This window comes from Populus alba, chromosome 1, assembly GCF_005239225.2.
Source record: "Populus alba chromosome 1, ASM523922v2, whole genome shotgun sequence".
Taxonomy (NCBI): Eukaryota; Viridiplantae; Streptophyta; class Magnoliopsida; order Malpighiales; family Salicaceae; genus Populus; species Populus alba.
The window spans coordinates 43,513,837-43,525,078 of record NC_133284.1 but is presented as its reverse complement, the minus strand read 5'-3'; the positions used below and the strand labels follow the sequence as shown (position 1 = coordinate 43,525,078).

Genomic DNA, 11,242 nt, shown 5'->3' with positions numbered 1-11,242 from the left:
CTTTGCTTCCGTACGCCTTCCTTTCTTTTCACGCAAGACTCCGACTCCCAATATCATTTCCTACTTCAAATTATACCCATATCTGCATCAAAATCAGTTATATATCACATCTGTCCACTGTATATTTTCCGTCCAGCTCCTTAACAATTATCATGTCCTTCTCGAGGCTTCTTTTTGCTTCACTCATTGCCTTTTGTCTCGCAACATTTGCTTCAGGGGCTACTCGTTTACCCGACGATGAAGGTATGTTCAAGGCAAGATTGGATCAGTGATTTTGGAGTTTTCTTGTTTTATATCATCTCTAATGAAGATGAAGGAAGCGCTTCAATTTAATTATATGTCATTATTCTGGAAAATAATAAACCTTGTAATATATATATTTAAATTCTTACAGTTGAAGCTCTGCGTGACATGGCAAAGACAATAGGCAAGACAAATTGGAATTTCAGTGCTGATCCTTGTGGTGGTCAATGGGGTTGGACTGATCCAAATCCGGTGAAAGGGAGTGAAAACGCCGTATCCTGCGACTGCTCCTTCTCAAATGGCACCATCTGCCATGTCATTAGCATGTAAGAAATCTCTCTCTCTCTCTCTCTCTCTCAAAGTCTTTTGCTAGAAGCTGCGGATGGCCCTTGATTAATTATCCCAAGCCAAACTCTACCTCTGTAGATTATCTTCATCCTCTTAACTCCATGGTAATAGTGCATCACTACAATATACCACTAATTTTATATTTACTATATATTGATAGAAACTTTAGAGAATTCTTTGAGACTCTGCATATTTGATTCCAAAATCTGCCTTAAAAAGATAAATTACTCATGAAAATTGTGAATCTGCAAGTTATGTGGGAGGTAACTTGAAAATATTGAAGTTGTTAAAAACCTCGATATATATATATATATATATAAGAGCTCCATTATAGTTCAGATAATAATGGAAAAACATTGAAAATTATTATTTTTTTTTAACATTATTGTTTTTATGATAGAGATAAGGAAAAAGAGAGGGTATTTTTAATATTCAATATGAGCTTGCTCAACTATATAATTATATTAAGATCCCAAGAATCAAGATGATAAATGCCAAGATTGAATATTGGTCATGACACAAAAATTCCTTCCAATAACAACAAAACTTAAATTTCTATTTAGAATAAGAAAACTAAATGCTAATTCAACTTTATAAATAAAAAAACGTGGAGAAGTGTACATAGTAGCATTTGTTCAGTGGCCCTTGGTTTTTGCTGTCGAAACTGGTTTTTTTGATTTTAAAAGTTTTTGTATCTTAAAATTGATTTAATATATTAATATTGGAGATAATTTTTAAAAAATAAAAAAATTATTAATTTTAAATATTTTTAATTAAAAAATATTTTAGAAAGCAGCAAGCACACCACCCACCACTGCCTCACAAGTCAAACATGCTATACGTAGTACCTACCATGACAAAACAACGTGGGCATGTGAAACGAAGGCTGTGCATAATCAGATTGTTAATTAAGAAAAAGGAGACGCAAGACAAGGAAGAGGACTGTATATGTCGGCCCATTGGCCAAGTTGTGTAGTAATTAATTTTAGTTTCTTATTTTTAATTTTCTGTCACAATTATTATAGATACGGATTAGACTGCAGTCGTATGGTATCTATGCGCTGGCCTTGACTTGAATTTGTAAATGACAACCAACACTTAATGATTGTAATATTTAAAACTTGAGATCAAAAAATTTATTTATTTTATAAATTTTAAATTTAAATTTTATTGTTATTAATATAATAATTTTTAGAAATTTATATGGTTATTAATTTTAAAATTTATATAATTAGTCAAAATATACATAAACTAAGACTGAATATTTATATTAATAAAAAAAATATAATCTCAAAGTTTAAAGGAATTTGAAGCTGTATAATTGGGTTAATTTTTTCTCATTATATAGAAATTATTTTCATTAAAAGTTGGGTTTTTTTTTTCTTGGTAAATAATTATCAGACTAAGAGTGTGTTTGGTAGTGTGGTAGCGGTTGTTTTTCAAATAGTTTTTCGTGCCGAAATACATGTCAATGATGTTTTTTTTTTTTTTTAAAAAAATCATTTTTAACATCAGCACATTAAAACGATCCAAAAAATACAAAACCGTGCTTAATTTTAATAAAAAAAAAAATAAAAATTTAACGAAACACAGATTAAAACAAACAGTCAAACACTCTATAAAAAATCTAAACCTTATCTTGGAGGATCACTACAATTTAGATGTCAAGAAGAATAGCTTTGTGGACCACTAGTTATTCGGTGGGGCTATGAAAATTTATTAGCAAGACTCATGATTCGGTGATTGGTAAGGTGATAAGATTGTTTTTAATATTTATATTTGGAGATATATTAAAATATATTTTCAAATTTTTTTTAAATTATCGACATGCACCGCTGTTCTGGGTCCAACCTGTAAATATGTTGGCATGGTCAAGGACAGGGCTTGTGTTTACGTTTCGACCACACATGGTATTGATCAAGTTAAGACTAAATACTTTTTTTTTTTATTGTTTTTATTATTATTATTATAAAAAACTCAGCACCTTTTTAAATATTCTCGTTATAATGGATTTAAGGAGTTGGTTTGGTATTTAGTAATGAATATTTTTTTAAAGTATTTTTTATTTTGAAAATATATTAAAATAATATATTTTTTAATTTTTTAAAATTTATTTTTAATATCAATATTTTAAAATAATATAAAAACATCAAATAAATATTAATTAAAAAAAATAAACGTTTTTTAAACCAAAAAACACAAACATGTTCTATTTATTAAAAAGTAACGAAGGCTCTCGTGTTGTTTTCAACTTTGTGATGTCGTTTTAAGCTATCAAGGGGAAAAAATTATGATGGCGTTTTAGGTTCAAAATAAGAATTTATTTTGCTACATCTTCCTTACACTATATGGTATTAACGTTCCGGCTTCTTTCAACTTAGTCTTTTTTTATAAATACGATTAATTATTTTGTTTTTTTTATAGAAAAAATTCACTCTTATTTGGGCCCGCATAAAATATTTTATAGAAAAATATTTTTTTCAAATTCTTCTATATTTATTTCCATTTATTTCTAGATAATATTTTTCTGTGTTAATATCCTATAAATTATTTTACATAAAAATTCATCAATGAAAAACATCTTACAATAAATTTTTAAATTTGATTTAGTTATTGAAAAATATTTTAAACTCACAAAATTTCATATAATATTTTATAAATAATATTCCATTTCTAATATAATCGAACTATTTCAACCACCACCACCATCTTCTCCTCTACTACTAACGTTTTTTATCACCGCCACGACCACCTCATTTCCATGTTTTGTATAATCTCACTGCCACTACCCTCACAGTTGTTTATTTCATTTTGTTTTAATTTTAGATTGTTTTATCATCAATGTATTTTAATTATTTTAGATTGATTTCTCATATAATTTTATATAAATAATTCAGTACATATAATCAAATAATGATAAACAACTACTGGCTTAGTTGAGTCGATTTACTTCGTATAATTAGATAAGTTGATTAGATAATGGATAAGAGAAAAAAAGACCAAATTTGATAATGGATATAACAACAACGATCATGCATGTGTGTGTGTTTAAAAATGTATATACATATAATTAGATAATGTAAAATTCTAAAGTAATGTAAAAAAAATGACAATGTAAAGACCCGGGTGAACCTTTATGTGATCTACATGTCGAGTGCTATAAATTTGCAATGATTTACTTGTAGAAGTCTTTTAGTTTATTTAAATAAAGTTTAAAATCTTTAAATATTGTTGAAGCACAGAGTTCTAAAGACCCAGAATCTTGGAGGTAGTCTTCCACCGGATTTGGGCAGGTTCCCTTACCTCAAAGAAATGTAAGCATTGCCTCTTAAGTTCTTTACCAAATTTAGCCCAAAATCATTGTTAAACATATGACATGGAAAATTAATATCATTAAACTCATGGCTGTGACCTTTACAGTGACTTCTCACGTAACTACCTCAACGGCACCATCCCTGCAGAATGGGGAGCCATGCCACTGGTTAACATGTAAGATACTTTTTCTCTCATATACATGCATGAGTTCTTGAATAATGTTTAGTTGTACGAGAAATTAACTGAAAAAATGAGTTTATACATATCATATGCAGTTCTATTATAGGAAATCGATTAACCGGCCCAATCCCAAAAGAAATTGGAAACATCAGCACTCTTGCAATCTTGTAAGATAAACAAGATCGATCCTTGTCTCCTTCAATCTATTTACTAAGAAATAGTATTTTGTGGGTTTGATGTTTTGAGTGAAACAATCATGCAGCACTGTCGAGTTTAATCAGCTTTCAGGAGTTCTGCCACAAGAGCTTGGAAATTTGACTCGTTTAGAAAAACTGTAAGACCTTTCGCTACAAGTTTGTGTGCTCTGCAATTTTTAAGTTACTTTTTAGAGCTTTGCTTGAAAGGCCTATGGAACTTTATTTAGTTAATTGTTTTTGCTTTGATTTTATAGGCATCTATCCTCTAACTACTTTACTGGACAGTTGCCAGCAACATTTGAAAAGCTTACCACAATGAAGGATTTGTAAGTTTTTGAAGTATTATTATAATTATGACACAAATTAAATGTTCAGTTTTGAATCAAACGGCATGATTTTGTTCTTTTTTGCAGCCGAATTGGTGATAACAGCTTCACAGGTCAGATACCGGATCTTATTCAGAAATGGACCAACCTGGAAAAACTGTAAGATTTTCTATGGATCGTAATTGTATGAATTATTTTACAGTTTGTGTGGCCTATCAGATTATTTATTTGAACCAATATTCGACTGCATTTTAGAGTGATACAAGGCAGTGGTCTAAGCGGGCCGATTCCACCAGGCATTGCTCTTCTGGAAAAGATGGCTGATCTGTGAGTAAAGCTCTGTTGTTTGATAACTTCCATGAGAACAATAATAGAAGTTCTTATCATTGACCGTGCAAATATGCAGGAGAATCAGTGATCTGCAGGGAAATGGAACCGAAGCCCCATTCCCCCCATTAACTAATATGAAAAACCTCAAGACACTGTGAGCTAGATGCTTTCTTATCAATCATCATGTGATTATTGTCTTACGTTGTTGTGTCTTCTTTATGTGATTCTGAAAATTAATGTTTATGTTGCAGGATACTGAGGAGTTGCAATATTATTGGACCACTACCTGTCTTTGTTGGTGAATTGCCCATATCAAAAACCTTGTCAGTTCCTTCTATCAGCTTCTTTATATACCGTTTTGGACTTTGTTAGCATTTACCCTGTCTTGTATTTGCGTGCTTGGCGGTGATACACTGATGTTCTCTTAGGTATTTGACCATTTTTCTTCATTCTGTAGTAATATGTTGAGCTCTCCTTGTGGTTTCTTTGCAGAGACCTCAGCTTTAACAAACTTATCGGAGAAATTCCCAGCAGCTTTAGTGGTCTAAGAAAAGCTGATTCCATGTAAGCAGATGGCTTTATATTTGTTCCTTCAAGATCCCGAGCAGTTCTCATATTTCAAACCAAGTCTTGCAACTGTTCTATAAGCTACAGGAACAATTGTTCTATACGGTTTTGTTACATTTGCTTGAAATCCACTTTCATTGATGCACTACTTCTTTCTAGATATTTAACGGGGAATCAGCTAAACGGAACCGTACCGGACTGGATATTTAAGGATGGAGAATCTGTGTAAGGTTTCTTTTCCTGTCTAGATTTATTTCTGATACGTCTAAAAGTTATTTATTTAGTCTTACAAATGCGCTACAGAATTTACCTATCGTTCTCTTGATACAGAAGCCATTTGAGGAACACAATTCCATACCATCCCTAGATTGTGTTCAGAAGATAATAAACTTGGTTTGGGGTTTCGATTGCAGCTTAATTTTTCTAGATTTGATGCCTAAAACTAAAATTTCCATGCATTAAGGGATAATACCAAATATGCGATCAACAAATTGTTTGATTGATTTACATTTTGAACTGAACATCTACCTTTCTTCTGGCAGTGATCTTTCCTACAACAATTTCAGAAATGAAAGCTCATGTCTACAGCGCAACGTGTAAGAAAGTGAAGTTTTATGCTGTCCATTTCTTTTCTATCCCTCATTCCCTCATTCCCCTGCATTTACTTGCAATTTGCGTAAGAGCTAATTTTTCTCACTTCTCTAATTTCCTGCAGAAACTTATTTGGCAGCGCTTCAATGGGAAACGTCTCGTAAGTGTTTAGACTCCTGAAAACTCAATCTTATCTATTTCTAGAGAGATGTTTGATAATTTGGTCTAGGCCTCAATCTTATCTTTTTATTTTTGTTTTCTTTTTGTTTCTCAGCGGAAGTACTGTTCCATGCTTAAGAAGCTTTCAATGTCCAAAACGTAAGTCAAGCTTATGATTGTGTTATAGAAAATTATTTGCTCCTTTTGCGTACCAAATATCTATAAATCAGCAGTCTTGTTCTGGAAGTTAAGGATCAAGTGTACCATGATGTCATGGTTCTTGTCATCATGAAGGAATAGAATTGCATAAGAATACGATCAATTGTAAAAGAAGCATTCACATAGTAGCTTAACAAAATTAAGCTTCTACAAGGTAACAGGAATATTTTCATCATACATAAGTTGTTCTTTGCCGTGGTAGTTTGATTTGTGCATGTTCCTATTCCATGGTGATTGATATGTTGTTGCTTTGGCAACAGAATTCTATTCCCTCCACATAAATTGTGGAGGAAAAGAAGCAACTATTGAAGGGAACATATACGAAGATGATACAGATCCAGCCGGATCATCAAGATTCTTCCAGAGTAGAACTAACTGGGGAGTTAGTACCACTGGTCACTTCATGGACGATGACCGTTCCTCAGATTCCTTCACATGGACGAATGCAACCAAACTCTCCGCAAATACTTCAGCTCTTTACATGGATGCACGCCTTTCTCCAATCTCTCTGACTTATTATGGTTTCTGTATGGGAAGTGGGAGCTACACAGTTACCCTTCACTTCGCAGAGATAATGTTTACTGATGACAAGACATACAGCAGCCTTGGCAGGCGATTTTTTGATATCTATATTCAGGTGACTGATCAAAGTTTTATTCTGTCATTCAGTATTAAGGGTTTGAATGAACATACAAAATTTCATTCTTCTTTCAGTTTTATTAATAGCAATCTGACAACAAAAATGCAGGGAAAGCTTGTACAAAAGGATTTCAGTATCCAGGAAGAAGCAGGCGGTGTTGGTAAGGCAATTATCAAAAATTTTACTGCCATTGTAACTGGAAATGCATTGGAGATACGCTTTTATTGGGCTGGAAAAGGGACAACTGGGCTGCCTGTTAGAGGAGTCTATGGACCTCTCATATCGGCTATTTCTGTGACACCTGGTAAGTTGAGGAGATTCTATGAACTTAATCATCAGGATTCTGTTCGTACAGTACAAAACCATCAATGCAGCTTGGTCTTGTCCAATTTGTGTACCCTCTCCATCCAAATAACCAATACATCTGGGGGTCATCGTACAAATTTGCCATTCTTATTTATTATTGGAATTTGGGAGGTGCATTTAGCAATTTTCACGAGACCAAATGGAAAGCTTTTGTACTATACCTTTTCGTACTGATTTATTACAAGATTTAATACAAAAATAAATTGCTTTATCTCTGAAAAAGATGGAAGCAATAAAAACTTATAATGTTTCCTTTTACAGCTATTTGAAGTTAGTCTGGATGGCCCAATTTCTGCACTTGCATACGAATAATGTATTGTCCAACCAATTTGACTTACAATGTGATGTTATTTGTCTTTCTGTTATAAACTCTTCGCTTCCTGCAGATTTTGTACCTCCTTCAGAAAATAGCAGTAGTAATGGTATATCTGCTGGCACTGTGGTTGGCATTGTGGCTGCAGTAGTAGTTGTCATCTTCCTGATTCTAGGAATTCTCTGGTGGAAAGGTTGTCTAGGACAGAAGATCAGTATGCGTCATGGTATTTTCTAAATATTTATCTTTATTTTCCTATTTCTGCATACGATTTCTCCATATCAACTTTTTAGAACCACACACACACACACACACACACACACATATATATAAGTGAAATTAATTCCAAGAAACGGATTCGTTTCTAAAACAAATTCGCTTCTCCAACAGATTTGAAGGGCCTAGAATTAAAAACAGGTTCATTTACATTGAGGCAAATTAAAGCTGCTACAAACAACTTCGATCCTGCTAATAAAATTGGAGAAGGTGGTTTTGGTCCTGTTTACAAGGTATTCAACATGAACATTACTTGGTTTCTTAATGCATGGCCTTTGTAACATTTTTAGGATTCTTAGCTTGATGAAATACTTGTCTTGCGAAATTTTTTTACATTATTTCCTTGATGCAGGGTGTTCTATCAGATGGAACCGTAATTGCTGTAAAGCAGCTTTCCTCCAAATCAAAACAAGGAAACCGTGAGTTTGTGAATGAGATTGGCATGATTTCTGCTCTGCAACACCCTCATCTTGTAAACCTTCACGGATGTTGCATCGAAGGCAATCAATTATTGTTGGTGTATGAGTACATGGAAAATAACAGCCTCGCTCGTGCTTTGTTTGGTAAATTCAAAGAACATAATTTAATTGATTTCAAGCTCTTCGCTCTTAGATGTTTCCATACATGTAAAGGTATGCATGCTTGCATGGGAAGAGACAAAATACTCATCTTATACTTAGCATCACTGTTGATCTTGTCTCAAAGGTCCTGAAGAATACCAGTTGAATTTGGATTGGGCAACAAGGCACAAGATTTGTGTTGGTATAGCAAAAGGTTTAGCTTATCTTCATGAAGAATCAAGATTGAAGATCGTGCATAGAGACATCAAGGCCACCAATGTGTTGCTCGATAAGAATCTAGACCCGAAGATATCTGACTTTGGGCTAGCCAAACTTGATGAAGAGGACAACACCCACATAAGCACCCGAGTTGCCGGAACCCTGTGAGCCTCCTCTCTACTGTTGTATCTTGTTAATACTTTTTAGTTCTTATATTTTAAGTTGAATTCAATGAAAAAAAAAAAAAAAAAAAAAAGAGTCCATCCTACAGCTTCAAACAGATTTGGTCAGCAACCAAAACTTAAAAAAACTGAAAAAGAGCCATCCACCATAAGATTCAAGTCTTTTGAATAGAACTCAGTCTAAGATGTTTGATATATTGGTTATTTTTGCAGCGGGTATATGGCTCCTGAATACGCAATGCGGGGTTATTTGACTGACAAAGCAGATGTCTACAGTTTTGGAATCGTTGCCTTGGAAATTGTCAGTGGGAAGAGCAATACCAGTCATCGAACAAAGGAGGACACTGTTTATCTTCTTGATTGGGTAGAAAGAGTTTCTCGCCGTCTTGATTTGTTTATTTTTTATTATTATTATCAATATTGTACATAATTATATATATCCATCTTGTTTTCTAGGCATTGGTTTTGAAGGAGAAAGGGACTTTGCTGGAGCTCGTTGATCCAAAACTGGGCCAAGACTACAACAAAGAAGAGGTGATAACGATGATTAATGTGGCTCTCCTCTGCAGTAATGTCTCTGCAGCAGTTAGGCCTGCGATGTCTTCAGTAGTAAGCATGCTCGAAGGAAACGCTGCTGTTCAAGATTTTGACATTCCAGATGAAAGCATGTCAACGGATGAGAAGAAGATTGAACAAATGAGGAGGCATTTTCAAGTTATCGACGAACAGGAAATAAGTGAGACTCGTACTCTGTCAATGGAAGGACCGTGGACTGCTGCTTCTACATCTGCTGGTGATCTTTATCCAGTCTCTTTGGATTCTGACTTTTTGAAGGGTAGAGAGTAGAGAAGTTTTCTCCAATGTGCTTCATCAACTGTCCATCCATCATATTATAAATTTTTCAAAACTTCCAATCAAAATTTTCCTTCCACTTTCTGTAAGTTACTCAATAATTTGATGGCATGTCCTTCAACCTTAATCCATTTTTGGTACACCAACTTAGGTTTTGTATCAATCAAGTTCGTTCGTATATTTGATTTTTATAAAAAAAAAATTAGTGTACCAACATTTTTTATTATGTTAATCTAGTACCTTGTATCAGTATCTCATATTTTAATGTGGTTCTTTCTTGATAAAAGTAACCTTTTAAATAATTCTATATTTAATGGTTTAAAATATTTTAAATTGTAATAAATATTTTTAAAAAGAAATTGACATTAAAAAATTAAAATATATGTACTTCATGGAGAAAAAATACAATTTATGTCCTAATTATGCATTTATTCCAATTTTTTTCCATAATTTTTCATATCTTTAGAAGTATTTTTGACCTTGTTGTCTAGGATCCTATCTTTCAATTTTTTTTTTTATTATTATTCACATGGGGTGTTTAGGCTAGCTTGCACACCCCTTGATCAACTCCCACGGACCTTGAAGTTAATGACTATTAAACTATCAGAATATTCAGCAGAAAATTCAGAAGCATCTGCACAGTTCTTGATCCTATCCATTCTGTTGTCAATTCAAAATAGCCATGTTATTTTGAATGACTCTTGTATATCTGTTTACTTTCTTATAATGCTTAGATTAGTTTCATTATTATATGCATTGCAGTTTTATTGTACAGCTATAAATATAATGGAAATTGCATGGCTTAAGTGTGTTAGCCATAACAAAAACATATTGTGTATTCTTCCTTTTGTGTTTATCTTACATGGTATCAGACTGACTACAAGCTCACGCTTTTCTACCCGATCCTTCTTTTTGCTTTTGCATCATCCATATGGCCAACACCAATACCACCCTCACCCCTGTCCTTATTCTTCCACCATCTACAACCACTATTTCCATTAAATGGCTCTCACAATTATTTGGCTTGGAAAATGCAATTCCTTAATCTCCCCTGAGGACACAATTTAGTTGGCTTCATTGATGGCACTAAAACATGTCCTCCTAAAAATCTTGACTCTGGTTTATTGAATTCTTCCTATGTTGTTTGGCAGAAGAAAAATGTTTGTCTCTTTGGATGGATCCTTGTATCTCTTTTTGAAAAACTTGTTTCCACTGTTTATGGAATGGAAACATCTCAGCAAGTCTGGACTGCCCTGCAGACTCGTTTTTCTTATCAATCTTGCTCTCACATTTCTCATCTTAAATGTCAACTCCAGACATTGACTCAAGGTACCAAATCTTGTTTGAAGTATCTTGAAA

At 33.3% G+C, this 11,242-nt stretch overlaps 1 protein-coding gene across 2 annotated transcripts; it reads left to right on the top strand.

Moving 5' to 3' along the window:
* LOC118063587 (probable leucine-rich repeat receptor-like serine/threonine-protein kinase At3g14840) lies at positions 1-10,040 on the top strand. Of its 2 annotated transcripts, XM_035077661.2 has the most exons (24): positions 1-243; positions 395-569; positions 3,834-3,905; positions 4,012-4,080; positions 4,182-4,253; positions 4,349-4,420; positions 4,538-4,609; positions 4,697-4,768; positions 4,865-4,936; positions 5,016-5,093; positions 5,191-5,262; positions 5,432-5,503; positions 5,666-5,731; positions 6,049-6,102; positions 6,222-6,257; positions 6,372-6,415; positions 6,736-7,112; positions 7,224-7,419; positions 7,868-8,020; positions 8,185-8,303; positions 8,423-8,633; positions 8,776-9,013; positions 9,245-9,395; positions 9,488-10,040. In XM_035077661.2, exons 1-24 carry the CDS (start codon positions 153-155, stop codon positions 9,875-9,877), a joined length of 3,024 nt encoding a protein of 1,007 aa, XP_034933552.1. In that variant the 5' UTR covers positions 1-152; the 3' UTR covers positions 9,878-10,040. The 2 variants fall into 2 exon arrangements, with proteins under 2 accessions (XP_034933552.1, XP_073266377.1); XM_073410276.1 differs by lacking the exon at positions 1-243 and having other exon boundaries at positions 517-569; positions 3,829-3,905.
* The last annotated feature ends 1,202 nt before the right edge of the window (positions 10,041-11,242 follow it).

What these genes read in the sequence shown, in the direction of transcription:
- LOC118063587 (XM_035077661.2), top strand. Translation starts at nt 153, where the DNA reads ATGTCCTTCTCGAGGCTTCTTTTTGCTTCACTCATTGCCTTTTGTCTC. An exon ending in TCATGTCTACAGCGCAACGT is followed by an intron (nt 6,103 to 6,221) that starts GTAAGAAAGTGA and finishes AATTTCCTGCAG; the next exon opens with AAACTTATTTGGCAGCGCTT. An exon ending in ACCCGAGTTGCCGGAACCCT is followed by an intron (nt 9,014 to 9,244) that starts GTGAGCCTCCTC and finishes TTATTTTTGCAG; the next exon opens with CGGGTATATGGCTCCTGAAT.